Source organism: Calcarisporiella thermophila, assembly GCF_041956535.1.
Source record: "Calcarisporiella thermophila strain CBS 279.70 unplaced genomic scaffold VTP21scaffold_7, whole genome shotgun sequence".
NCBI classification, from domain to species: Eukaryota; Fungi; Calcarisporiellomycota; class Calcarisporiellomycetes; order Calcarisporiellales; family Calcarisporiellaceae; genus Calcarisporiella; species Calcarisporiella thermophila.
In genome coordinates this window covers 853,262-877,343 of record NW_027192197.1, presented here as the reverse complement: position 1 = coordinate 877,343, position 24,082 = coordinate 853,262, and the positions used below count along the sequence as shown (strand labels likewise).

At 44.5% G+C, this 24,082-nt stretch overlaps 12 protein-coding genes across 12 annotated transcripts; 7 read left to right on the top strand and 5 right to left on the bottom strand.

Moving 5' to 3' along the window:
- Positions 1 to 401: 401 nt before the first annotated feature.
- On the bottom strand, positions 402 to 2,377 carry VTP21DRAFT_10650 (uncharacterized protein; the record flags this gene model as incomplete). The annotated part of the gene is made up of 6 exons (XM_069390010.1): positions 402 to 934; positions 1,006 to 1,097; positions 1,170 to 1,304; positions 1,385 to 1,505; positions 1,586 to 2,033; positions 2,105 to 2,377. 6 exons carry the CDS (start codon positions 2,375 to 2,377, stop codon positions 402 to 404), a joined length of 1,602 nt encoding a protein of 533 aa, XP_069253273.1.
- A 385-nt stretch (positions 2,378 to 2,762) lies between these two features.
- On the bottom strand, positions 2,763 to 4,483 carry VTP21DRAFT_10649 (uncharacterized protein; the record flags this gene model as incomplete). The annotated part of the gene is made up of 3 exons (XM_069390008.1): positions 2,763 to 3,981; positions 4,050 to 4,301; positions 4,362 to 4,483. The coding sequence occupies 3 exons, from the start codon at positions 4,481 to 4,483 to the stop codon at positions 2,763 to 2,765; spliced, it is 1,593 nt and encodes a 530-aa protein (XP_069253272.1).
- A 239-nt stretch (positions 4,484 to 4,722) lies between these two features.
- On the top strand, positions 4,723 to 5,240 carry VTP21DRAFT_10648 (uncharacterized protein; the record flags this gene model as incomplete). The annotated part of the gene is made up of 3 exons (XM_069390007.1): positions 4,723 to 4,804; positions 4,876 to 5,019; positions 5,080 to 5,240. 3 exons carry the CDS (start codon positions 4,723 to 4,725, stop codon positions 5,238 to 5,240), a joined length of 387 nt encoding a protein of 128 aa, XP_069253271.1.
- Positions 5,241 to 6,458: 1,218 nt separating this feature from the next.
- Positions 6,459 to 7,083, top strand: VTP21DRAFT_10647 (uncharacterized protein; the record flags this gene model as incomplete). The annotated part of the gene is made up of 3 exons (XM_069390006.1): positions 6,459 to 6,487; positions 6,672 to 6,849; positions 6,940 to 7,083. The coding sequence occupies 3 exons, from the start codon at positions 6,459 to 6,461 to the stop codon at positions 7,081 to 7,083; spliced, it is 351 nt and encodes a 116-aa protein (XP_069253270.1).
- Positions 7,084 to 7,499: 416 nt separating this feature from the next.
- On the bottom strand, positions 7,500 to 10,911 carry VTP21DRAFT_10646 (uncharacterized protein; the record flags this gene model as incomplete). Its single annotated transcript, XM_069390005.1, has 2 exons — positions 7,500 to 9,806; positions 9,880 to 10,911. 2 exons carry the CDS (start codon positions 10,909 to 10,911, stop codon positions 7,500 to 7,502), a joined length of 3,339 nt encoding a protein of 1,112 aa, XP_069253269.1.
- Positions 10,912 to 11,690: 779 nt separating this feature from the next.
- Positions 11,691 to 12,741, top strand: VTP21DRAFT_10645 (uncharacterized protein; the record flags this gene model as incomplete). The annotated part of the gene is made up of 5 exons (XM_069390004.1): positions 11,691 to 11,759; positions 11,830 to 11,973; positions 12,032 to 12,187; positions 12,252 to 12,516; positions 12,581 to 12,741. The coding sequence occupies 5 exons, from the start codon at positions 11,691 to 11,693 to the stop codon at positions 12,739 to 12,741; spliced, it is 795 nt and encodes a 264-aa protein (XP_069253268.1).
- A 266-nt stretch (positions 12,742 to 13,007) lies between these two features.
- Positions 13,008 to 13,863, top strand: VTP21DRAFT_10644 (uncharacterized protein; the record flags this gene model as incomplete). Its single annotated transcript, XM_069390003.1, has 5 exons — positions 13,008 to 13,076; positions 13,183 to 13,300; positions 13,379 to 13,512; positions 13,580 to 13,655; positions 13,718 to 13,863. The coding sequence occupies 5 exons, from the start codon at positions 13,008 to 13,010 to the stop codon at positions 13,861 to 13,863; spliced, it is 543 nt and encodes a 180-aa protein (XP_069253267.1).
- Positions 13,864 to 14,158: 295 nt separating this feature from the next.
- VTP21DRAFT_10643 (uncharacterized protein) lies at positions 14,159 to 16,903 on the top strand (the record flags this gene model as incomplete). Its single annotated transcript, XM_069390002.1, has 10 exons — positions 14,159 to 14,347; positions 14,420 to 14,581; positions 14,640 to 14,703; positions 14,766 to 14,801; positions 14,872 to 14,898; positions 14,962 to 15,440; positions 15,504 to 15,652; positions 15,723 to 15,855; positions 15,920 to 16,138; positions 16,202 to 16,903. 10 exons carry the CDS (start codon positions 14,159 to 14,161, stop codon positions 16,901 to 16,903), a joined length of 2,160 nt encoding a protein of 719 aa, XP_069253266.1.
- Positions 16,904 to 17,163: 260 nt separating this feature from the next.
- Positions 17,164 to 18,062, bottom strand: VTP21DRAFT_10642 (uncharacterized protein; the record flags this gene model as incomplete). Its single annotated transcript, XM_069390001.1, has 2 exons — positions 17,164 to 17,916; positions 17,988 to 18,062. 2 exons carry the CDS (start codon positions 18,060 to 18,062, stop codon positions 17,164 to 17,166), a joined length of 828 nt encoding a protein of 275 aa, XP_069253265.1.
- Positions 18,063 to 18,690: 628 nt separating this feature from the next.
- Positions 18,691 to 20,152, top strand: VTP21DRAFT_10641 (uncharacterized protein; the record flags this gene model as incomplete). The annotated part of the gene is made up of 3 exons (XM_069390000.1): positions 18,691 to 18,961; positions 19,012 to 19,196; positions 19,283 to 20,152. The coding sequence occupies 3 exons, from the start codon at positions 18,691 to 18,693 to the stop codon at positions 20,150 to 20,152; spliced, it is 1,326 nt and encodes a 441-aa protein (XP_069253264.1).
- Positions 20,153 to 21,138: 986 nt separating this feature from the next.
- On the top strand, positions 21,139 to 21,951 carry VTP21DRAFT_10640 (uncharacterized protein; the record flags this gene model as incomplete). Its single annotated transcript, XM_069389999.1, has 1 exon — positions 21,139 to 21,951. The coding sequence occupies one exon, from the start codon at positions 21,139 to 21,141 to the stop codon at positions 21,949 to 21,951; it is 813 nt and encodes a 270-aa protein (XP_069253263.1).
- A 1,670-nt stretch (positions 21,952 to 23,621) lies between these two features.
- VTP21DRAFT_10639 (uncharacterized protein) lies at positions 23,622 to 23,895 on the bottom strand (the record flags this gene model as incomplete). Its single annotated transcript, XM_069389997.1, has 2 exons — positions 23,622 to 23,686; positions 23,748 to 23,895. 2 exons carry the CDS (start codon positions 23,893 to 23,895, stop codon positions 23,622 to 23,624), a joined length of 213 nt encoding a protein of 70 aa, XP_069253262.1.
- Positions 23,896 to 24,082: the final 187 nt, after the last annotated feature.

The following is a 24,082-nucleotide window of genomic DNA, read 5'->3' as shown; positions in this document are numbered from 1 at the left end:
CGCTCCCCTTGTTCAGGAAGTGGATGGAACAAGTTGTCCTATGGTTATTGTATTTTTATTTCGATGTGAGATGGAGCTAAATATGGCCTCGGAAATCAAAAGAGTTTCCGAGACTTTTTATTTCTATTGCTTTTTTATACCTTACTAAAGAAGAAGATGAAGAAATCGTTCGGAAACTGGTGCATTGAACAATAGCAACAAAAAAAGTGAGAGCGAAAGGGTGAGAGAGAGAAAAAAAAAAAGAAATAAATAAATAGAAAACAGATAGATAAGCCCCATTAAGCCCGACCTCTTGTCTAGTACAAAACAAAACGAACAGGAAAAAAAAAGTAGAAAAAAACGAGACGAACGAATATAAAATAGAAGTGGAAATAAATGTAGAGTTAGCCATGGGTAGACCGTTATTCTCGAATGGCCTCTACCGTCAGCTCACCGTGCCACTCCATTCCGGGTTGCACCGTTTTCCCCACCACCAGCGACCCCAGCCGCTGGTGGACATGGGCCAGCACCGCTTGCTCGTCAGCCCCCGCCCGAATATGCACCCGCAGAGTCCCAACCAATTGCCCGTAGGTATTTTGCCAGAAATGCGCCGTGTCCACCGAGAGGACGGCGGGATTTTGCCGGATATCGCGTAGGCATGCCTCTAGCACAAGCATAGCTCCCTCGGGCGCGGTTTGCAATAGCAGTTTTGCCAAGGCTATCGTGGCAGGCCATCCGAAGTAGTAGGCCAGCACGGTCTGTAGAATGGCACTTAGTTTGTCCAGGGTTCCGTCATTGTATCCGATGAGCTCCATCACGGCGTTGAACATCACCCCGAACCCACAGGCGAAGGTGAGCAGAGTAAACGGGCTTTGGACGATAGCCGAGACCGCGCTTTGGTTTTGGATGAGAAAGGCGGGTTGAGCGAGGCCGCCATGTGCGTTTGTTCTCATTACTAATTTAAGAGATAGATCATCATTGAAAAGAGTGTTCGCCTGAAAACAAAAAGAAGCATAGGGCACTCACAGGAAGCTATCGAAAGATGGTTCTGAAATCCAATCGCCCCAATCACGGTTGCGGCCAACCCTAGAAAGACCATCAAGAAAGAGACTGCAAGTCTGGAAGAGGGACCAAAATAAAGAGCTCTCATTAGCATTCATCCGTAATTGCAAACAGCCCTTCAAGCCTACCCTCGGTCTTCGTCATGGTGTCCTTCATGATGGTCCAGCATCAAATGCTCAATGGCTTCCTTGGTAAGATACATTGCCCCAAAGAGCAAGTAGAGCAGAGTGCAGAATCCAAATAGCACCTCAAATCTCTGAAACCTAGTAGTAGGACACAAAGGAGAGAAAAACTCAATTCATTCCGCGTCACGTTATCCCTTCATATAGCCGCGCGTCCTTACCCGAACGGCCGTTTAACGGCTGCTGACCAAAAGGCGCGATTCGATGCAATTGCACTCGATATAAAGATATTGAATACGCCCAGCGCATCAAAAATGATTGCAAAAGAAAAACCGACCATGGCTATCGAGAACGTGTACACAAAGACGGGTTCAATACATTTAAGCAATGTTTCCATCGCAAACACACTAAGGCATATTTACCCAGACTGCCTGAAGACTGACCAACCAACCATACTGCAAACCCAATAAGCATATGGAAGAGGGCCCAAGTAAATATTGTCTTTTGAGCCGGCGCCAACGTCGAAAATATTTGTGACAGAGTAGGGAGGGGTGTCGAGTGCGTTGTCTGATGGGAATGATGCGCATGGCTAGCGTGTTCATTGTGATGGTGCGCGTGGTAGTGATGGGTATGGTCGTGATGATCGTGATGATCGTGATGGTGGTGGTGGTTGTGCGAACGATCATTCATAGGGTGATCTTGTTTAAGATATCGAGACTTGAGCTTGTCTATAGTGTTTGTATCATGGTGATGGGAAAAAGAATTATGTTTGTGATCGTGGTGGTGGTCGGAGTGATGGTCGTGATGATCGTGATGGTGATGACCATACGGATACGAATTGTCCAGGACATGATCGTGGTCATGCGAGGGCTGATCGAAAGAGAGTGGGAAGAAGAGAAAATCAGATCTATAAATGAATGAGGCACGGATTTTAGGCTTACATCAATATGAACCGTTGACTCTGTCATTTGTTCCTGAAGGTTCATAAGACTAGGCGAAAGCAATGCGGAACTACTGATGCCCTTATCTGCACTTAGTAGAAGGGGTGAGGGTGATCGTCTCGCCCCCTTTGGCTGTGGAACTTGCAAGGAATTTGGTTGCCCTCCACTGCTATTGCCTCCGAGGGAGAGCCGAGGCGAAGATGATTCGGCTACTACATCAGGCGGATGGAGCGCAGGGCTCGGCGATCGATGTATGAGGCCGGATGAATCCATTAAGCAATCTCTGTGTATTATACTAGAGTCCTAATAGAAAAATAAACGTGCTCCCCACCGTTGAGTTTCGATGGATATTAGGGAAAAAAGGAGGTTTCAGGTTGGAGTCCGCTCGAGCAATTTGATTAGATCTCTGAAATCTTCTGACGAAACGAAACATTTTAATTGCAATCAGGGATTTCCCCGAACCGTCTTGATTCAAAACAGTTCCCTAGATTTTCCAGCCCACTCTTAATATTTGGCCCGATAAGTTCGGAGCATCAAAGAGGAGGAAAGGGGGTGAGGGGTGATCAGAATTCTATTGATATTTGTTTGTTAACGCATCCGAGGTTGCAACAAAAATGTTAAGGTGAAGCAAATAAATATTAAATTGGAATATCAGCAATTACAGCTCGTCATGTCTTCTTTCTCCATGGCCTACTTCGCTTTGAGAAGCTCCCTTTTCCGTCGTGTCCGCTTCATTCTCATCTTCCTCCTCTGAGCCATGTGCCTCTTCTGAATCCTCCTCCCCCTCCTCCGCCCACTCCTCTTCGATCTCCGCAGGCAGCTCACCAATAATCTCCACCTTATTGGTGGCATGCTCCTTCAGGAAGGAGACTAAGTCTCTCAACGTTCGTTTTCCTTCGTAGTCGAGCACAACTTTCTCACCGGGCTTCTCTGTGGCCTTGTATAGCTTCATCATCGGGTATCCGTACACTTCTGCTGATTCGGGCAGATCGTTCGCTGTAGCGTCAATCTTGGCCACGACAATATTTTTGTTGTCGCCTTTCTGAATCACCTCGCCCAGCTGCTCCCAGATGGGGGCAAGTTTCTTACAATATCCGCACCAGGGGGCATAGAACTCGATGAACACATCTTTGGTGGGATCGTTCACGAACGCCTCGAAGCTACTTCCAACCACAACCGCCACAGGTCCCTCGTTCTTCTCCGGGACGGGTTGAGAGCGAATTGTATGCTTGAGCTCGCCCTGGATGAAACTCTTCAAGTGTTCACGCACCGCATCCAACGTGAACGGGCTAGATTGGTCCAGTGGGTATTTAAGGGAGTTGATTGGATTCTGTATCGCGAAAGCAGGGAATATATTCTTCAGAGCAAGGATTTCAAATATCTCATCTTCATGCTTCGACACATCCGCCCACACGAATACCATCTTGCCCTTGTACTCGCGTGCGAGGCGCTTAAGCTCTGGTACCAACTCCTTTTTCTGGGCTTCGTTATTGATAAACAGGTACGCAATTGGAAGATCAGATGGGGATCCTGCATTGGTGGGTGTGAGTTCTTCCACGATCGGCTGCACTCCATTCTCAATGAACTGCTCGAGCTGTTCCTGGGTGAAGTGCCCAGTGAGAACTTCGCGCGAATCTTCGGGCGATTCCTCAAAATTCTTGAATATCACGATGGAAGGAGCTTCGAGGTTGAATTTAGCGGCGGCTTCGACGGGAGCCACACCAAACACATAATCTTCGTGAAGTTCTTCTGCAACCTCGCTCAGTATTCTGCGCGACTCTTGTTCGTCAAGAAATCCCACAATGACTACAGAATCCACGTCCTCAAATCCGCTAACTGTCTCCACCGACAACTCTGAAATGGTAGGTAAAGATTGCCTAGTAGTAAAGGTATATATGTTGAGGAATATCTTGAGGATGTGGGACCACCCAATTCCCATGCTTACCTTTTCATGTATCCAACTACACCTGCTTGGTCCAATGGTCCTTGGTACTCTGCTTCTTCGTGACCATTCTTGAACACTTTGAGAGTAGGAAATCCGCCAATATCGTACTCATTGCATAGCTCCTCCTCCTCATCACAGTTCACCTTTGCTAGTGGGATGTCCTGTAACTTTAGATCTTTTGCCGCCGCTTCATAGTGAGGCTCGAACGCCTGGCAGACACCACACCATGGCGCAAAAAACTCCACCATTATGCTGATGATTGTTCTTGTTAATGATGGGATATTAATTCGAGAGCGCGGCCAGTTAACTTACACTTTTTCCTCTGAGATGACATTATTGAAATTCTCACGTGTCAACTGCCGGAACTGTGCTGTGACGCGTCCAAAAGCGAGGAGGGACGTGAGGAGTGCCAGAGATGTATTTAGAATTTTCATCTATTTATCGTCGAGATGAGGCGAAGACGGCGGTTTTAGATGGAGAAGCAGGGTCGCTACCCGCATAATGGCTTTAATTAGAGAAGTCACATAAAGCTTAATGTGCAGTCTCGACTTGGGCCAACTACGTCACCAACACTTGGTTTTATTTCGATTCCCGATTCAACCATTTAATTTCATGACATTTTCCTTTTATTAAAGTTCTTTCGCCTTTTTTTTCTCACTCTCACTTTGGCGACATGATTGGAAGACATTCTTTATTTTTATTAGTTCTTATGCTATTTATACAGTTTTCTGCTACGCTTTATATCTATGGCAGAGGTACTTTTTTAATTGGGGCTTTTTTTCTTAATACGCTCTTTCTAAATATATATTTATATAATACTTTATAGAACATATTGAGGGCCAACTACAAGAACCTTGCATCAATTGTTTCACCTACCCCATTTGTCCCAAATGCAAAGATTACGAGAAATGTGAAATTGAAGAGCCTACCTGCTATAGCTGTGGGTCCGCAAAATGCGTTCTAAAAGAAGGTAAGCTGAGGAACATATTTATAGAGGGGGAGCGAAGCACAACTCACATATCACCTTAAGAATGCAGAAACTGTTCCCGTATTATGCGCCGATGTCACTTAGATTGCCCAACTGATTACCAATGCCAATATTCAAACCGCACGTGCACGGAATGTCCAAAACAGATTTGCGTGCCAATCATACCCTATATCAAGGTGCTTGAGTTTGGGCTTGGACCGTAAAAGAAGAGTTTCGAATTCATTCATTGGACTTAGGATAACCAAAAAATAGCTTGCCATAGTAGATAACTCGCCGTATAATATGTCACTCTGTAAAATTTAAAAATACTGTACATAAATTTTATTTTAACGTCTATGTCGATAAAGAGGAACTGTAGGAGTTGGCGTGTAAAAGAGATTTGAGAACAGGGCGCAACAAAGACCATAATAGCAATCCTGGATGATAACTGCATCGCTCAGTATATATGAAAGAGTAGTGAGTGCTAAATCTACAAGGGCGAGAGGGGGAGGGTAGATGAACGTATTGGAAGAAGAGACGAAATATGTGAGAAAAGCGCTATCAATTGGAAGCTCTTTGCTCACATATCACTTGGAAAGATATGATAGTTTAGAACAACGCAGGAGATTGAATTAATCCTATAAAACTGCTTGTGAACAAGGGGATTTTTTACTGTGGTACATATGGATCAAAGCCATTGCCTAGCCTATTGAAACCTATTTGAGGTACAAATACTGAGGATACCATAAGAAATGCCTTTTACTCGCAGGCGTTTACGTCAATACAAATACACGATGATGCATTGTATGTTAGTAATCTGACTTGTATGAATTATCTATATAGGAGACTATGGTGTCTTTAATTTGCGCTCTACTCTCCCTTTCTTTTAATATGGCACCATTGAGCATAGTCAACTATTTATAATTTCCCGTGTCTAGGGTATTCACACTGAGCCACTACCGCTTCTGTCAGCATTTCACTAGTACGATTGGAAAATGTTATTAAAATTTGAAATAAACGGCGAAAGTCCACTAAGAAATGAATAAGCAAATAGAAAATAAAATATAACATACAAATTACTAAGGTTGTCTTGGTTGTCATGGATACAAAAGCTTCTTCATGTTTTCGGAGCTGATAATAACTATAATTTAACGAAAGAATAGTGTACCGAGCTAATACTTGTATTACCACAGAGAATAGTTGGCGGCCTGAAAATCAGAGACTGAATTTCCAACATCACGTCAACTTAATATACTCGGCCAATAATCATATTGGCTAGAGCACCGGCTCCGAGGGGAAAATGTCGTAGTAGGATAAACGATTTTATTTCGATTGCAGTGTTAAGTTTATTTTTGGTCTCTGCAGCCATGATGGAATTCAATCCCGGGTTTCATGGCAATTAAAATGCACATTGAAACATCGGCGTTGGAAGCAGAGTAGACATGTTTTGCCTGAATGGATTGGAACCAAAGTATGGCTCGGAATTATTCTTTAGTTCTCGAAATATCTCAGCATGGGTTGCTAACCAAATGCATTAGAGTTCAAGTCCAGTTTTTGGCAACATTTACACAATCGGTATCTAGCTATTTCAAGAGCATATTTTTGTGACAGGATATCACGCTTAGCCAAAGACTTTCTCAGGTCTATTTAAACAGTCTCACGCCGTCTCTCCGTCGACCCTCCCCCTTAAATTGCAAGAAGTTACTGAAAAGAGTAGCGCAACCACCGAGTTCATGGCTCATCTTTGCGAATGCCTGTGTGCTTGCTGTGCCTGCTTCGGTCTCTGCTTCCAAGCAGGAGCCGGAGCTTCTTGATATATCGCCTGCCATTATTGTGTAAGTTTTACCCAACCGAACAAATGGATATTTAAATGAAAGTATGGGAAACAGTGCATATGCTTACTCTCCTTTTGATGCTCCCTAGAAACTTGACGAGCGAATCCGTGTTACTTATCCTTACGAAGAGAATATGCCTTTTAATTATTCCGATAATATTTGCGAGTGTACGGGTAGCATATATGAAATGATATCTCAAACAAATCCTGCTTTTCAGGGTATTCTACTTTAATAAAACTTTCTATTTAGTTTACAACTAAGGCTTACTACCGAAATGTCAGTTAGCTCTCAAGATATGAAGTACTGGAATATGGATTCGAGCTATGACCCTATACGAATCCGCAATGAGCTAGTAAATCTCTCTTTAATGCAGCTTAAAACGTTTGGTTGGAGTGTCAGCCAGTCTAGAAGTGACTTAAAAGCATTCCTATGCGTTTCTTAGCGAGGGAACCACACTCCCTTGTCGTTTCAGTTTTTGAATATAAGCAAAAAAAATCAATAAATGAAAATATATTTTGTCAATTAGAATCATCAACCATCCTTCAATAAAAGTAAAAAAAAAAAATAGAATAATAAATAGCATAGTGCAATATCGATCTAATGGGAAAAGCTCAATACAATATTGGTGGAATAGTAAACAAAATGATATTAATACACTTCAAGCACATAGCGTTCCTTTTCCTTTAATTCCTCAATAAAAGCACTCGCCTGTGCAGCCGTTTTTCCGCCGCACTCTACCATACTTTGCACAATTGCCTCCTTTACATCGGGTACTGGCCAAGTGGGCCCGCAGAGATAAAAGTGCCCGTTCTCTTCCACTAGATGTCGATAGAGCAAAGCAGAATCCTCCTTCATACGGTGCTGAATATAAATTTTTTGTGCCTGATCGCGAGAGAAGGCAAGCCCAAGCCTGGTGAGAAGGCCATCTTCGGAATACACCTCAAGCTCTTCGCCATAGAGATATTCCATGCTGCGATGTCTTGATCCGAAGTAAAGGATCATTGGACCCACCTTTCGTCCTTCCCGTCTTGCCATCTCCCTCTCCTGCAAGAATGCACGGAATGGAGCCATGCCTGTTCCAAGTCCGGCCATTAAGACTGGCTGCGAATCCAAGGGCGGGAGGCGCATTACCGATGGCTTGATGCTCACGGTGACCTGGTCACCAACCCGCAAGTTAGCAAGGTAACGAGTACACTGACCTTGACGAACTTCGCCCGACTTCGTTTGCCAGTCCACTGCAACCACTAGCAGATGCACCGAGTTCGGATGCATACGTTGCGAAGACGCAATTGAGTAATGGCGCGGCTTAATGGGAGCAATTAGTGCAACTAAATCGGACACAGGTGGCCTCGCGGACGTAAATTCACGGAGGAGATCCGCATAGGTGACGGTGTCTTCAACTCGAGATTTGTATTCCGCGGCACCCTCGCTCGAGACGAGATGCAACAGCTTGGCGCGCTCTTTTTCGTCCGTGGAATACCCGGCAAGCGACTCGTAGAATCGTTTGGACGGTCGGCCGAAGAGGTCCAAATGCTGGGTGAACAATTGAAGCAAAGTGCGTGATTCCTGAGACATCACGCCCTCGGGCGCGGGCATCACGACAGTTTGCAGAGGATCTACACCATACCACTGCAAGAATGCAAGCACTTGTTCAGGATCGTTATGCCCATAAACACCAAGGGCATCACCGATTTCGTAACGCAAACCCGTGCCTGTGGTATCAAACTCCATGTGGAATACGTTGCGGTCATAATCCAAAGGAGTAAGTCGGCGATTCTCCGACACGCTAATGAGGAATTTCTTCTCGCGGCTTTCAGGATGGAGTGAGTATTCCGTGCCATAAGCCTCTCGGAAAATTAGATGCCATGCACTCTGATGCCAACTGTAGAGTTTAGCCGGAACGACGGAGGATTCCTCATCGCTGATCTTCTTGGAATGGATAGCATAATCTTTATCTGACACAGCAGAGTGATGGCTGATGGTGAGAAGTGCAGCGGCATCCTCCGCAATAGCAATGTCTTTCCACTCCAAAGGAATCTCAAATCGCTGCACGTTGGATAGAGTCTTCTCGACTATGGACCGAATCAACGCTTCGACTTTTTCTTCATTATCGTATTCGGAGCTAATGGCCGCCTGTAGAGAAGCGTCCGACTCCAGGTCATTAAGTTTCAAGAATAAGCCAAGTAGGATGCCATGGACGCTGCTGCCATCGAGTCCCAAGTCACCAGCGAGCTTTCCGGCATCAATTAAATACACTTGCAGACCAAGCTTCTTTGCTAGATGCACTTTCGCAATTTCAGGAAGCTTCTCCAATGATTCGATGCTTGAATTCACAACCAAAGTTGCTCCATCTCGAGCAGTGGCAAGGACGTCGTAGGTTTTGAGCAACGAGATGTCGTGTACAGCAATATAATCCGCAAGTCCATCTAGTCCTACCACATGGGCTGCTTTGGAGAAGGCGACCTGCGTATTAACAACGCTGCCAATAGGTTGATAAGCGTCTCGTGAAACGACGGAGTTCACATTATGACCAGCTGATGATACCACCGAAACTGAACGCTTGGCAACAGTGGCAGTAGGAGAGTTCTCGATGTCCCAGAAGACAGCTTTCCTCGGCGCTGGAGCATCTTCTTGCTTCTCTGAAGGCAGATTCGCGAATATTTCACTGCGGAAATCAATAAGGCGCTCGGTTTCGGCTTCCTTGAGTGCAAGTTTAATATGTGCGACGCGAATATCAAAGTGAGCTGGTGTGGGGGCATTGACAAGTGTCGGGCGGCTATGGGCAAATCCTCGGCCAAGAAGGATGGAGGCAGCAACATCAAGGAAGAGGGTTCCAGGTGCTGTGGCAATTTCACCCTCTTCCAGGATTAGGACGCGCTTCACTGCGGCGGGTAGAGCTGCGAGAAATTCATCCTCTGACCAGGGGCGATACACTCGGATGTTGACTACTCCATACTAGATAACGAAAGGATAAATAAAAACTTAATTCACTAATGAAAATGAGGGAAAAAAATGTATGTTTGCAAACCTTATTTTTCGCGATAGCAGTTTTAGCAATGTTAGCCAAAGCGCCATGAGCAATGATCACCGTTTCTGCTTCCTGTGAGCCAGTATATTCATATGTCTTGTACTGTCTTCCTGTCACACGAGCAAAAATATTCATGGCATCCTGGATGACCTGCTGGGCGCGGTAGAATGACAGCCCAGGCTGTCGTTCACTTAGAGATTCCAGCTCCTTCAACTGATCGTATGACACGATTTGAATTTGGCTCAGGTTCCTGGCAATATTATCATCGAAATGATGTAGTATGGGAAGGCCAGAGCGAAGGGCCGCTAAATGTGCGATAATTGCAAAATCATGCGCCTCTTGCACGGTGCCGGAAGCTAGGAAGGCGAAGCCAGTATGACGGGCAGCGAGCACATCCGATTGATTCGCAACCGAGGTAAGCTGGGAATCAAGAGATGCCGATTTCACATGGAACACAACGGGCTTTTTCGAGTTTGCAATGGCATGCATGTTGGGAATCATAGAGGGAATGGCTGCTGAGCTCGTCAGTACTGAAATCGGAGAGGCCGTAGAGTTTGCGGCACCAAGCACTGCATTCAGTGAGCCAGGGCGAGTCTCCATCTTCACCACTTTCGGTGTATTTCCTCTCGCATTTTCCAAGCCTTTCTTGGCCCAGTACTCTGACTCCTCGCCTAGATAGCCCTCTGGCAATAGAGGATAAAAGAAAGCAAGTTCCGATAACGCATATGCAGCGAATGCGACTGCAGTCTGCCCATCGACAAGTTGAGGAGTATCAAAGGGTCCAGAAGGAAGGGCTGAGTGTCTTTCCTTCAGTCGTAGGCTAGCTGGTTCATCGACAACCGTATTTTCGGAAGAAGAGCGTGTAGAGCGGGTCTCCTCGTCGATATCTTCAGCAGAACCGGCAGATACAACCGTATGAACATATTGCTTTAATAGAGCAGGGTCACTGAAATTTTGGGGAGGGTTCGTTTTGCTGGAGGCTATAGCCTCTTGTGCAAGTTTAAAAAGTAGATATGTTGTTAGAAGAACCATATTCACGGAGTTTAGAGAAACTCGAGAGTGTGTGGGGGGGGGGAATGAGAAGCAAGGTTGTCGAAAGAAAACAAGAGAAGAAGTAGAATACACTCCTCTTCGAGAGAGTTGGAGTAAGATACAGGGAGGATAGAGTGGGGGAGAGTCGAACATTAGGACCAACGCCTTTATCTAGTTTTTTTCAGTCGTTCGTGCTCGTCCCTTAACATTGTGCAATTTTCACCCAATGAACTCTTCGATCACAAATAAAAGCAGTCACGAAATTTATTTGCCATTTGACAAAATTAAGATTTCCGGAAGAAAGGATAGAGAAAAAGATAGTGACTATATCGATGAGATTTGTAAAGTTAGTGGAGCTGCATGAAAGCGGCGAAATGGATTGGGATGGGATGTAAGAATAGGTGTAGATGGAAAGAAAGTAATTGTAGGCGCTCACTATTATTGATTTACATTATTAATCAAAGATAAGCAATAAGGATGACGGAATTAAGTTTTCAATGGAGCTGCTGCGGCAATTTTACTAATTCGTCAAAATGAATTTCTCTTGGGAGAGCTGAAAGATTGCTTAAAAACGTTTCTCTGACCAGTGGCGGCTGGGTGAGGTTTCGGTTCAAAAAAATAATAGATCCCTCCTACCCCTTTGTAATTCAACGTTACAGGCAAAGGAGAACAAAAAAGCGTTAGAATTATTTTCTTCCATTCTTTAAATTCATTACTTTCATTACTTTCACCACATTCTTTTATTTTTGGCGCGTCTTCATCTTTTCCATAATTCAAGCATGGCCGAGATGAAAGTTGCTCGTGTTACGGGGAATGCTTTCGCGCTCGGAACACTGGCGCTAGACACAGTAAGAAGCCCTTGTGGTATTTCCCTCAAACTTACATCCACAGCTAAGGCTTGAATCTCTGACCTTCTAGGCCGGCTGGGTTATCTTATTTTCTGGCGCAATTGCCATACGCGATTTCGGAATCCTCTGGTGGATGGCTATCTATGAACTCGTTCTGCTGATAGGCATTAGCTACGTGTTTCTCACTGAGCAATTATGGAATTACAGAGTGATGGTACACTGCTTTATATATGTCACAAAAAACTTGTTGCTAAGGTGCCGTTTTGCTCTAGATTGTAGGATTATTGGTTTATAGCATTACTATATTGAGCCAGCTTGCTTCTGTGCTTTTGGGCGTAACTTTGGTGAGCACTCCTGGTGGCACTGTTTCGCCATTCGCACCTGCGCAGGCCGGTGCAGCGGGCTGCATACTTATATTGATAGCGCAGGTAGTAAGCCCAACTTTTTAGCCGATGAAATCAAATCAAACTCAGTGTCGTTCTTGTATAATAGTTTTCCTGGATAGTTTATTTTGGACGCGAAGGGAACAGTTTCTCCGGTCAAAATGTCAACGGGAAGACTTCGCGTGCACAAGAAAGTGAAAAAATCGCAGCTCCACCGCGGGCGGTTGTGATGGGTGCGAACACAGATATTGTCGATGCAGGCGGAGCGACAACCTCTTCTATCAATTCTTTGGGATTAACACCGGGATCTAGGGGTCGCGTGCGCCCACTCAGCACCCTTCAGCAAAATGTGGAATATAACTACAAGGCTAAAGGTATTCTAACGATGATGAGCACCGTGAGGATTATCGTTCTGATATTCACCTAAATTTTTCATAGCACTTTACAAATACAATGCCAACCCAGAAGATCCTAACGAGATCTCGTTCGAAAAGGATGAAATCATGGCAATTGCGTCTACTAACGGCCGCTGGTGGCAGGCGAGAAAACTAGATGGGACGGTGGGAATTGTCCCTAGTAATTATCTACGGCTGATCTAACTGAGCATTGTCACATATAAAAGAATTATTTCACCATGTTTTAATATTAAATTCCATTTTTCATTTGTGCCTTATTTTATTTTATATTTTAGCCGTATAAGTTTTCTAGGCTGGTTTCGAGATTTGTAGGTCTGTAAAGCTTTATCCGAAATAAATCAAAATAGCGAAGCAACAACAAATTAGTGATCCGCTAATCAGAAGCTTAAAATTTTCAAATTATCGTATCAAAACTCGACTCCCCCTTGATTACATTAGACCTCCTTAAGATGACCAACAACTTGGATATTCAGCGTATCAAGAGCCTGCTGCGGGCGATTCCCGATTTCCCCAAGAAGGTAAATATTTAAGATTCCTGGAGAACAAAATAGACAGTTCAGTGCCAATTATATGGCATTAATGAAAATTCAGTTACTGGAAATAATCGGTTGAATTCTATTACAGGGAATCCTATTCCAGGATATCTTTCCTATCTTCCAGGATCATCTGGCTGTCGAATCCATCATCACAAACATCGTTTACCATATCCAATCCACGATTGGTAAAGTCGATGTCATCGTTGGTTCGTATAATCGATATGCTTTCTGTTTTGTTGCTTTCATTTGATCTTTCGGTTATTCATACTTCATATGCCAAATAGGTCTCGATGCTCGAGGTTTCCTCTTTGGCCCTCTGATTGCCATGCGTCTAGGCGCTGCTTTCGTGCCCGTGCGCAAGAAGGGCAAACTCCCCGGCGAGACTGTTCGTGTGTCCTATGAAAAGGAATATGGCGAGGCAAGTGGTTTTAATTTTTCTTTCACTGAGATGGCGGAATAAGTGAGCTTGCTTTGTCGCCACACAGGATGTGTTTGAGATGCAACAAAACGCAGTGAAAGCTGGTCAGAAATGCATCATCGTCGACGATCTTATTGCAACTGGTAATACTTTCGCATACCAAGCGCAATGCCCCGTCTCTAACGATTTGTATCTGTGAGTATAGGAGGAAGTGCTGCTGCAGCTGGCCAGCTTGTGCAAAAATCAGGTGGTGAGGTCGCTGAATATATCTTCCTGATCGAATTGACGGCCCTCAATGGAAGAAAAGCACTTTGTGCTCCTGTTTATTCGCTACTCCAATTTGATGATTAGGAAGAGGATATTTAACTGTTTACAATACGCTGTACTTATTCCTCGAATAAGCTAAATGTAATAGAAATTTTTTTATTGCTTATGGCCTTGCTTGTGTTTCTGCCCAAAGAATGGGGGATAAGAGTGCTAAATTAAGAGGACATATATGCGGAGCTTGAAAGTTGACTGTTGAGCGTTGCCATCTCCTTTTATATAATTTGTGCCCCAGTTTCTCCATTTCCTTCACTGCCCATTTGTTCATATACCTGAACATCAGAGCACTCTCTTTCCTAGTTTTTCTGCCTGATGAATCACCATGGACTACGTGGGCAAGGTCGGGCGTGCTCTCTCTTCAGTATCGCAATTTTACAAGGAAATTAATCCCGCCACACTCTCTGGAGCAATTGATATTATAGTTGTAGAACAGCCTAATGGGGAGTTAGCTTGCTCTCCATTTCATGTGCGGTTCGGCAAGTTAACCGTCCTAAGACCGCAGGAAAAACTTGTAAATTTGAAACCACTAGACATACTATAACAAACATCTACACGAATGAATTTTTTTCTCGCTATTGCGTAGGTTGAATTCCGTATTAATGGAGAGCTTATTGACCTGCCTATGAAAATAAGTGAGACGGGAGAAACTTTCTTTGTATTTGAAACTGAAGACGAAGTTCCGGAAGAGTTGCAGACGTCCCCTCCTATGTATGCATCTTCAGGTACAATAGGAAGCGATCAGGAGGTAATAATCTCCTTTATACTCGTGTATTAGACGGAGGTAGAATTAATATTCTCTGTAGGAGCCTCCATTCCTTGACCTGAGTTCGTCGAATGCTACAAATCAGGCTCAAAAAGAAATCGACGGTATATTCCAGGAATTATTGAAAGTTTCATTACACAGAAGTACTCACTCACTATTTCTCTAGATGACCCCGGGTATGTGAGTGCGCATAGTGCTCATGGTAATACTACAGCTTGAAAAGAATAATTTCTCAATGAATGAATTCTAATTTCTTTGTTTTTGAACGCTAGATTTAGACGACGATGAATTCCTCTCGTGTAAATGTTAAGCCATCTCCAGATATCATTTGGATCTCTCAATTCACATAAGAATTATATTAGCAAACACAACTGAAACTAGCAACCCCTATACATTACCCGCTAGCACTCTACCTTTGTCAAATACCGCCAAAGATCGCAGCGAGACTGCTATCACTCTTTCCAATGTCGAGTCAGAAAACTCCGAAACAAGTGATGTGTTCGATGCTACTGGATATAAGACTGACAAAAAGGCTCTTTTAGAGGAAGCGGAAGCAAATAGACCAACAGTTAAAACTGAGCGCATGATAGATCTGGTCCACCTGGCTGAGATGGGCGAGGCAAAGGCGATTTATCGAGTGCAAGAGGAGCCGTTGCCACAGACAACCAGTGCCAGTATTTCTTCAGGCGTGCAAAGGCTAAGAGAGAGAAGTAAATCTCTCCCTGTCGACTACGCTGGATTAGATATACTGGAGAGTAAACCCGAGCAAAAAGAGCAGCCTCTAGCTGCAAAGTCAAAAAAGAATTATATGAAAACCTTGAGATTGACTTCCGATCAATTGGTAAGCAAGCGTATCTTATATGTTATTTTGGGATATTAAATAATTTTTTCTCTGAAATACCAGAAAAAATTGAATTTGAAAAAGGGTGTGAGCACACTCTCCTTTACCGTCTCTTCATCCTACTATGGGAAGTCGACATGTGTCTCAAAACTGTTTTTTTGGTCCTCGGACACGCAAATCGTGATCTCGGATATTGATGGAACGATCACAAAGTAAGAAGTGAAGTCTTGTACCCAGATGATTAACTTGTATTTATGAGAAAGGGGCTAACTATTTCCAAAGATCGGATGCGTTGGGCCATTTGTTCACTATGGTAGGGAAGGACTGGACACATGTCGGTGTAGCCAAGCTCTTCTCACAGATCAGTAATAATGGATATTCAATGCTCTATCTCACATCCAGGTCCTTAGGACAGGTATAGAGCGACTTCACCATGGCGATGTGTGTTATCTAGAATAATTACAATTTGGCTTGTCTAGGCTGATTACACACGAGATTACCTAGTGAAAGTCAACCAAAACAAATATTCCTTACCCGATGGACCGGTGATCATGTCTCCTGACCGTCTTCTCTCCGCTCTTCACCGTGAGGTTGTGATGCGCAAACCTGAAGTTTTCAAGATGGCATGTCTAAAGGATATTAAGCGATTATTTGGTAATAAGAACCCCTTTTACGCTGGATTTGGAAACAGAATCACGGTAAATTTTTGAATTGATTGTTTCATGCTGAAGCTGGAGTATTGATGGTCTTTGCATAAATAGGACGCCCTCTCCTATCGAAGCGTTGGTATACCTGCATCGAGGATATTTACGATAAACCCGTACGGCGTTGTTGAGCTTGACCTCTTAGCAAAAGCCGGTTACAATACAACATATACGAGCATCAATGAGTTGGTCGACATGATATTCCCGCCCATTAAACCCGACCTCTCTCCAGCTGCTGCGGAGTTCAACGATTACAACTGGTGGAAGCCCGCTTTGCCAGATATAGAGCTGCCCGAATTAGAGCCCCACGACAACTCAGCTTCATCCCCTAAGACCCTTACCGCTGGAGAGGGCACTCCGACATCGTCAAGGAAAAGGAAAGTGCTGCGAACGATAACGGAATATGCAGGAGCCTCTACAGCATCTCCCTCGCAATCTGGAATAACCGCAAGTCATTCTGAACCTATATTAACTCGACTGGCATCCCCTGAATTATCTACGCCTCCTTTGTCGCCAAGCTCTTCGTCCAGCTACAAAAAGTCTCCGCCCCTCTCCCCCTCACTACTAGCAGGACTAGTCTCATTCACAAGGAAGAAAAGTCCTCCGTCCACACCCTCTAAACATGACCAGCGCCCCGGAAGAGAGATAGATGAAGAATACGAGGGAGACCGGGAAGAGGACGCCTTTGACGAGGACGACTTTGATAACATCGATGGAATGAAGACTCCTTTCGATTTGGATAAGATACCATTTCTGTGAAGGCATCCTGCCCCCCCCCCCCCCCGAGTCCTGTTCTCTCTCAACTTGTTTTTTATTTGCCTTATTTATCCCTATTTTTATACATTATTTTTTCTACAGTGCGTTTAATTATTTATTATTTTTACTGTTATTTAACTGTGCTACTAAAGAGATCCATATATTTCGTAATTATTTCTCATTGATATAATATATTCACCGAGAGGGTAAATATCTGTATCAGTAGACACAAAATGAATAAATAATAAATACAGTATCCTCCATTAATAGTGGGCAGCGACCCATTCGGCGATGTCTCTCAAAATGGCGGTCATCTCGAGGAGCGTATAAGGCTCATTGACAGGAGGAAGATGCACAAACATTGCAACCTTGTTGCGCGACTTGTGCTCTCGTAGATTTTGTTCCTGAGAATGATGGTTAGGCTTTGTATGAGATTTCTCTCCAGCTACATGCTCCGACTCCGTATTCGTCTCTTGCTGGTGTTCGTCGTCGTTTTTCTCTTTGTTTCCTTCTCGTGCAAGGTAACATTCGGCCAACGAACAATACAGAGTGTATTCGCACAAATAGCGCCCCGCATCTTTACTAACCGAAACATGCTGCCACCCTCGAGAATGCAGCCAGCTACACAAAGCATGGACATCCACTCGCACATTTAGTATTCCCGGACATTTTCCAACATACTCCGTAACTTCTCCATCAGCCGGATGCTCTCCCAAGTTATCCGGCTGCTTATACCCACTCTGATTGGCAAGAGATTCCAGACAGATAGAACCTGTTTTTCCTGCTCCGACGTGGATGAAATGCCTTCTAGGCACATTGACTGTACGATGGAGATTGCGAACAAGATTGGGAATTTGTGAGTAAACTACGGGGAGCTCGTATACTTGAATAGATATACGAGGTTGAGAGCATTCAGAGTAAGATTTGGGGGTAGATGGCGGTAAGGGAAGAATGGGACACTCGGCTAGCGGCTTGATGGAATGCCAAGACTGATTAATCTTTACTCGGCCAAAAGGCTATTACGTGAATTGGCCACAGTATTAGATCACTTCTTATTAGATATAAAAGAAGAACACTTATAATGTACCTCGAACCCTGTAAGAACAACCTGTTCCGTTACTTCGCCTTCTTTATCACCGCTAGAATGGTCGACATGCTTCATCCTGTAAATTTCAGATAAAGTTAATCAAGGATCCAAGCAATACATGTACTGCACTTAATTGCTCTATAATAACCTCCCAAATTGCTCTTAGGATGGATATAAGAATCTTTAAGACCATAAATGATATAACCCGAGAATAAGCCACCCTGCGCACGATGACCCAATGTATCAGGAAAGGACCAGCATTCATATATCTCAATTAGGTGCAATCTGCTTGATGATCCTTATAATCAATGCGCGGCAAACTTTATAATTTAATTCAATTTCTTTGCCTTGATAACTTGTCGAGGTTCTCTTCATCTTGATTTCATATCATTTCGAATTTACAAATCTTCAAAGGAAGTACGGACTGACCGGAAAGCCTCTGTTCTCTTTCCGGCTCTCCGTCTTCTAATCCTCCAGCTTAGCAACTTATCCATTCACTCATTATCAGATACTCTTCATGTTCTCAAAATCATAATCGAGACAATTATCCAAACTCTCCATTCAATTCTTAGAACCCAAACTTTCTTTTTTTTGTCTTTGTACCATGTTCGATTTATTCAAACTTTTATACATCATATGGCTGACCATTTCAATAGTAGTTGCTATATCTCCGGACGGTTGGTGTCTAGAGCGAAATGAACCCATGAGCCACCGATACCAAAAGCTCATCGACTGCCCACTCACAGACAGGACGATGGAACGCCGAGGTCTGTTTGAAAAGGGCATTAAGTTCGACTTTCGATGTTCTGCAGATTCTCACTCCTGCGAAAAGGTTCGCAAGTCGTTTGAGAAAGCGGGTGACATTCTCTCGAGTGCACTTCATCTAAAGACTCCAATTTTGGTCAATGCATCGTTCCATTCATTTTGCAAGGATTTGGGTATAAGCTGTAAAGCGAATGAAGGATTGTTTATCGGTAAGGGCAAGAGAGTTGCTACTGAAGACAATTTACCTCCGGATTAACAGAGGCTTCATCAATAGGACTAGCACAGCCAGTACGACTGATTCCCATAAAAGAGCATAGCGATGATGCATTTCCCACCCTCTATCCACAGGCATTAGCAAAACAGCTAGGAATGCTTCCTCACCCGGAATACAGCGATTATGACATCGAGGCGAATTTTAATATGGATTACCCTTGGTATTTCGAGGTAAATAGCCAGCCTGGCTGTTATCCAGTGAGCATTTCAATCTCACCTCACCTCTCCCCCTCTCCTACCTCTTGTCTTTTCTGCAGGGAGAAGGGCCGATGCGTGCAGATCAAGCCGATTTGACCGAAACCGCCCTCCACGAGCTGGTTCATGGGCTCGGATTTATTTCATCCCTCTATGACTTCAGAGCGTCCGTTGATAACTTTCGAGAATCAGGGAAATCCTCGGGGCTAACGCCCGACTGGTATTATGATGCGCCGGCTTCCGACAAATCCCCTTTCAAATTTAGAGGCTTTCTCCAGTATGTGTTTGATCGCCATATTGCCGTATTACCCGACCTCATACCACTCGATGAATACATCAACCGCATCAACCGCTTTCGAGGGGTGGGCATGGAATTTCACTCCACAAATGATTTCGCAAGAGCATTCATGCAATCCTCCGAGTACGATGTATCACAAGAACTTCTTCGAATTGCAACCACTCCCCGACGCCTAGGGTTTTTGCCAGTGGGGGGGAAGACGGCGGACGATGCACTCATTCTAGAAACCAGTCTGAAACCATTTCAGGGGGCCTCCAGTATTAGCCATGTCGACTTAGCCACCTATCGCGGCACTCCCGAGCGACTGATGACCTACCTAAATGAGGAAAACCTGCCGCTAACCGAGTCCGTGAAACACTACGGCGGCCCCCTTGGTCCCAAGCTTCTTCAATCCCTGCACACGCTGGGGTATGATCTTGCAAAGGACCATGATGAACTGCCGAAGCTTCATCTCCGACGAAATATGCAGCCAACGGGCGTACCTGGCAACGACTTCTCCTTCCAATCTCCACTGCCCAGCAACACCTCAAGCACCCAAAACTCTTCCATTTCCGCAGGGGTCACATTTCTCTGCTTTAATCTCTTCTATGTTTCATTAATTGCGAGCTTATTTTCCACCCTATCAACTCTATAAATAATCACCACTCTTTTGACCCCGCCCTCCCGCGCATCGTTTCACGGGACTTTGTTTGTTTTTTTTCCGTTTAACATTAATCGCGCCTCTCTTACCAAAAGACTAATTTTCTTTTCTCCCTTTCTCCCTTTCCCTATCTCTCTATCTCTCCCTCTCTCTCTATCTCTCCCTCTCTCTCTATCTCTCCCTCTCTCTCTATCTCTCCCTCTCTCTCTCCTACTCACATCTATTTGTGTATTATGCACAGAGATTTTGTCATAGATCTACTCTGCATTCCGTGTGCTATATATCATTTTCCTCACGCTCCATATTCCATTTTCCCTAGATTTATCATTTGACGTTAAAAACTGACAACTTTTGAACAATTTTATAGAGCTATTTGCGCTTCTGAACACAGTGTTTTTTTTCCCTCTGACTTGTTGAACTCTTAATAGTTAATAAATTCATGCGAAACGGTTATTAAGGTTAAAATAAGAGAGATCGTAACTATATCAACTAATCATAACCATTTGGTTGATGCCCGAAACTCTTCATGCACCAGTTTAGTATTTATCCTAGCTCTGAGGGTCGCCCATGGTTCAGCCAATATACGGGATTACATAACACGCTGGGTTCGATTGTCACTTGCTACGGATATTTCAAAATAAAAATACCCTAAATTTTGGAAATTCTCTTTTTTAGGTTCCTAACCTTTTTTGGTATTTTTTATGTTTGCTAATTACTTCAGACTTCTTTATACATCCGCAGTCAATAGAGTGACATAAGGTCGGCAAGTGGCCTCATAAAGGCCTGAAATTATCACGTAAGAAAGATTGAGTAACTACTCGGTTCAACCTACTTGCAACCACTCGGGGTGTCGAGACAAATCCCCTCGAGCAGTATATATAGAACCAGGTAGGTCACCCTTGCCTCTTCACCGATTCACCCCCCTCCCCCATTCTCTTACACCTTCTCCCCCATCCTTCCCAACTTCCCCCTTCCTTAACATGCGTCTTCTCAGTGCCATTCTCCTCCTAACCGGCGCCAGTCTCATAGCCGCTGCGCCCGCCAAACCAGAAGAAAGTGACGATCTCCAGGTCCCAACCATCCAAGAGGATGGAGTCGAGGTCCGACCCCAAATCATCGGAGGCACACCCGTCCCACAAGGAGAGCTTCCCTTTGCCGTTTATGTGTCGAACAGCCGGGGCTCCTGCACCGGCTCCATCATAAAGGAGAACGTCGTCGTGACCGCAGCTCACTGCGTTGGCTCTGGCATGTCTATCACCTACGGAAACGTAGTGGCGCGCTCCGGAACTAGAGTCACGGTGTCCCGGGCCATTCCCCACGAGCGTTACAACCCCAACCAGCTGACCAACGACATTGCCGTGTTGATCCTCTCACAGCCAATTCGTTTTGGACCCAATGCTCAAGCCATCCCAATTGCTTCCAGTCCCCCTGCGCCAGGATCGCGAGTTTGGGCTGCCGGCTGGGGAGTCACCTCCGACCCCAACGGGCGTCCTCCCGCTCAGCTGATGAAGGTGGACGTGGTGGTGGGCAACGACCAAGTTTGCCGACGACAGAACCCCAACTGGGGAGGCCAATCCGGCTCCCAGATCTGTCTTGCGCCCACGCGTGGAAAAGGAGTGTGCTACGGAGACAGTGGAGGTCCCCTCTATACCGGAAGCAACGGAAGCTACCAGCTTCTTGGGGCCACCTCGTGGGGAGCACCTGGATACTGCGCCGATGGTCAAAACATTGCCTACTTCACTCGCGTTGGCTACTACTCCGACTGGATCCGATCAAAAATCGGTGGCCTTTAAATTCATGGTCGCATGAGCACGAATATGGACACCTTTTTTTCCCCAAGAATGAAGCCTAAGACCTAATACTAGTACTTTTATCCTTCGATCCCTCTGCCACAGATTTTGTCCTATTCCCAAATGCTTTGTTTACCCAAATAAAAATCCTGTAATGCAAGGTAAATTGCCGTCCGCCGACTCCTAACTACAATCCATTCTATCCAAATGGTCCGAATCTTTTCACCCTGCTCCTATAACATGAACGGAACCATAAAGTGCTTTTTAGGATAGGGAGATTGTGATTCTATTGCACTAGATTGAAAGAAATCTGGATGAATCTTAAGACTTGACATTCCATTCTCAGCCTATTTTTTCAATCCAACTCGGGAAGGAGAGGGGTTATTTGACATGGATTTTCGCTTGGTTATCCCCTGTCTTATATTAGATTCTGCTTATGCGGGGGATATGGTAGATCCGAGCAACCATAGACGGATTACGGAATAGGCTTTCTGAAAGTCAAAATCCAGTCGTGTTGATGTGGATGGCGCTGCAGATTTTATGTTTAGTTTTTAGTTTAGGCTTTACACCTCCTCATACTAGAAATGAAGGCGGATGTACCGCCCGTTTGCTTATGTTTTCCTTCACCATGATCCAGCCGGCATTCCCGGTGTACCTGACCCAATTTATCAATCAACTGCCGCCCCTCCTCATTTCATTGTAACTGATGCATAGGCGAGGCTTGGCAGACGAATGACCGCTGCCATTTACGGCTTAATACATGGTGCATGGAGAGAAGGAGCACGGAGGGGAATGACTCAAAGTTTCAATGACAATCGGATTGAAAGAGCTAGACAATAAGATTTAACGAATACAGACTTTGCATTATCACATGGAAGGGATTCATTTCAAACGTAAGCATACCAAATGAACGGGGGGGGGAAACCTGTTTGCTTGAGGCGTATGGATGGGTTGTGTGACCCTGAGGATTGCCAATCTCCTCCCATCCATCCGCAGCCCATTGCGACACAGAAAGAGACAAGGTAGTAACCTAGATTTCGATCTCGAAACTAGGTTACTTCCAAACACTTTGTTACTCCATATTCTGCTTAGTCAGCCTTTCCACCAGACCTCTCGCTGCATTCCGCCTCCCGCTACTGATATTTTGCCGGTCGGATAATGCACCGATAACTCCCCCCGCGTTTTCAAGATCCTCGGCCTGCCCTATCAAGTGGAGCGTGTTCTCCCGGGCAAAATCCAGTTCGGAGCTCAAACGGTCACAATCGAGATTCCCCCTTAATATCCCTTAAATTGATTCAAAAAAACCATCGAATTATGTTGGGCGAAAAACAAGGTACAGCTTTCTTTTTATTTATCGTGTGCTATCACTACCAAAATATATAAATACGTATTTCAATGTTTTTTGCAATAAATTACACAAAAATAAACCAATGTTCAAGGCCACAAGAGGGCTATGGGGGGGAAGGCAAATATATGGGGGAGGGGATAGAGTCATAGTGCGAGGTAGATATAAGACAGAAACCTAGGAAGCGAATGTATAGACAAATAAAAATGAATAAATAATACAATCAAATGATAAGGGGGACGACAAGAAAAGATGGATGTTCTTTGAAGATTGAACTAATAAAATGGAAATGATGCCAGAAAGTCCTTTTTCTATGGTCGATGGAATGTCATGCCAATTTAAACCACCGGGTCATTTTACGATTTGCCGTGCATGTGCCCCCGTGTCGAACCACTGGAGGATGAAAAAAGAAAATTACACAGAGAGGACCGAATGAATTTCTCATCTCACTTACATTCCTCCGCGCTCTTGAAATTGGAAGAGCAGACATTGCATTTAACGTGCTGCCCGTGGTATTGATCGCAGTGGGAACTCCAGCTTGCAAGGGGTACAGGAACACGGCATGCAGAGCAAAACTTGCTATTCGTATTTCCAAAGCTCATGAAAAGAAAATCGAGGGGAAATAATTAAAAAAAAAAAAGAATAAGGCTGGAACTCAGTAATGGTGAGAAGAATCGCAACGAAGGCAGGTATAGTGGGACAGGTATAGCGCCGCGGGAAAAGTAATACTTGAAGAAGAGTGCTATTTTTTATAACAGTGCCAGAAGGCCACAACCTTTTCAAGGCAGT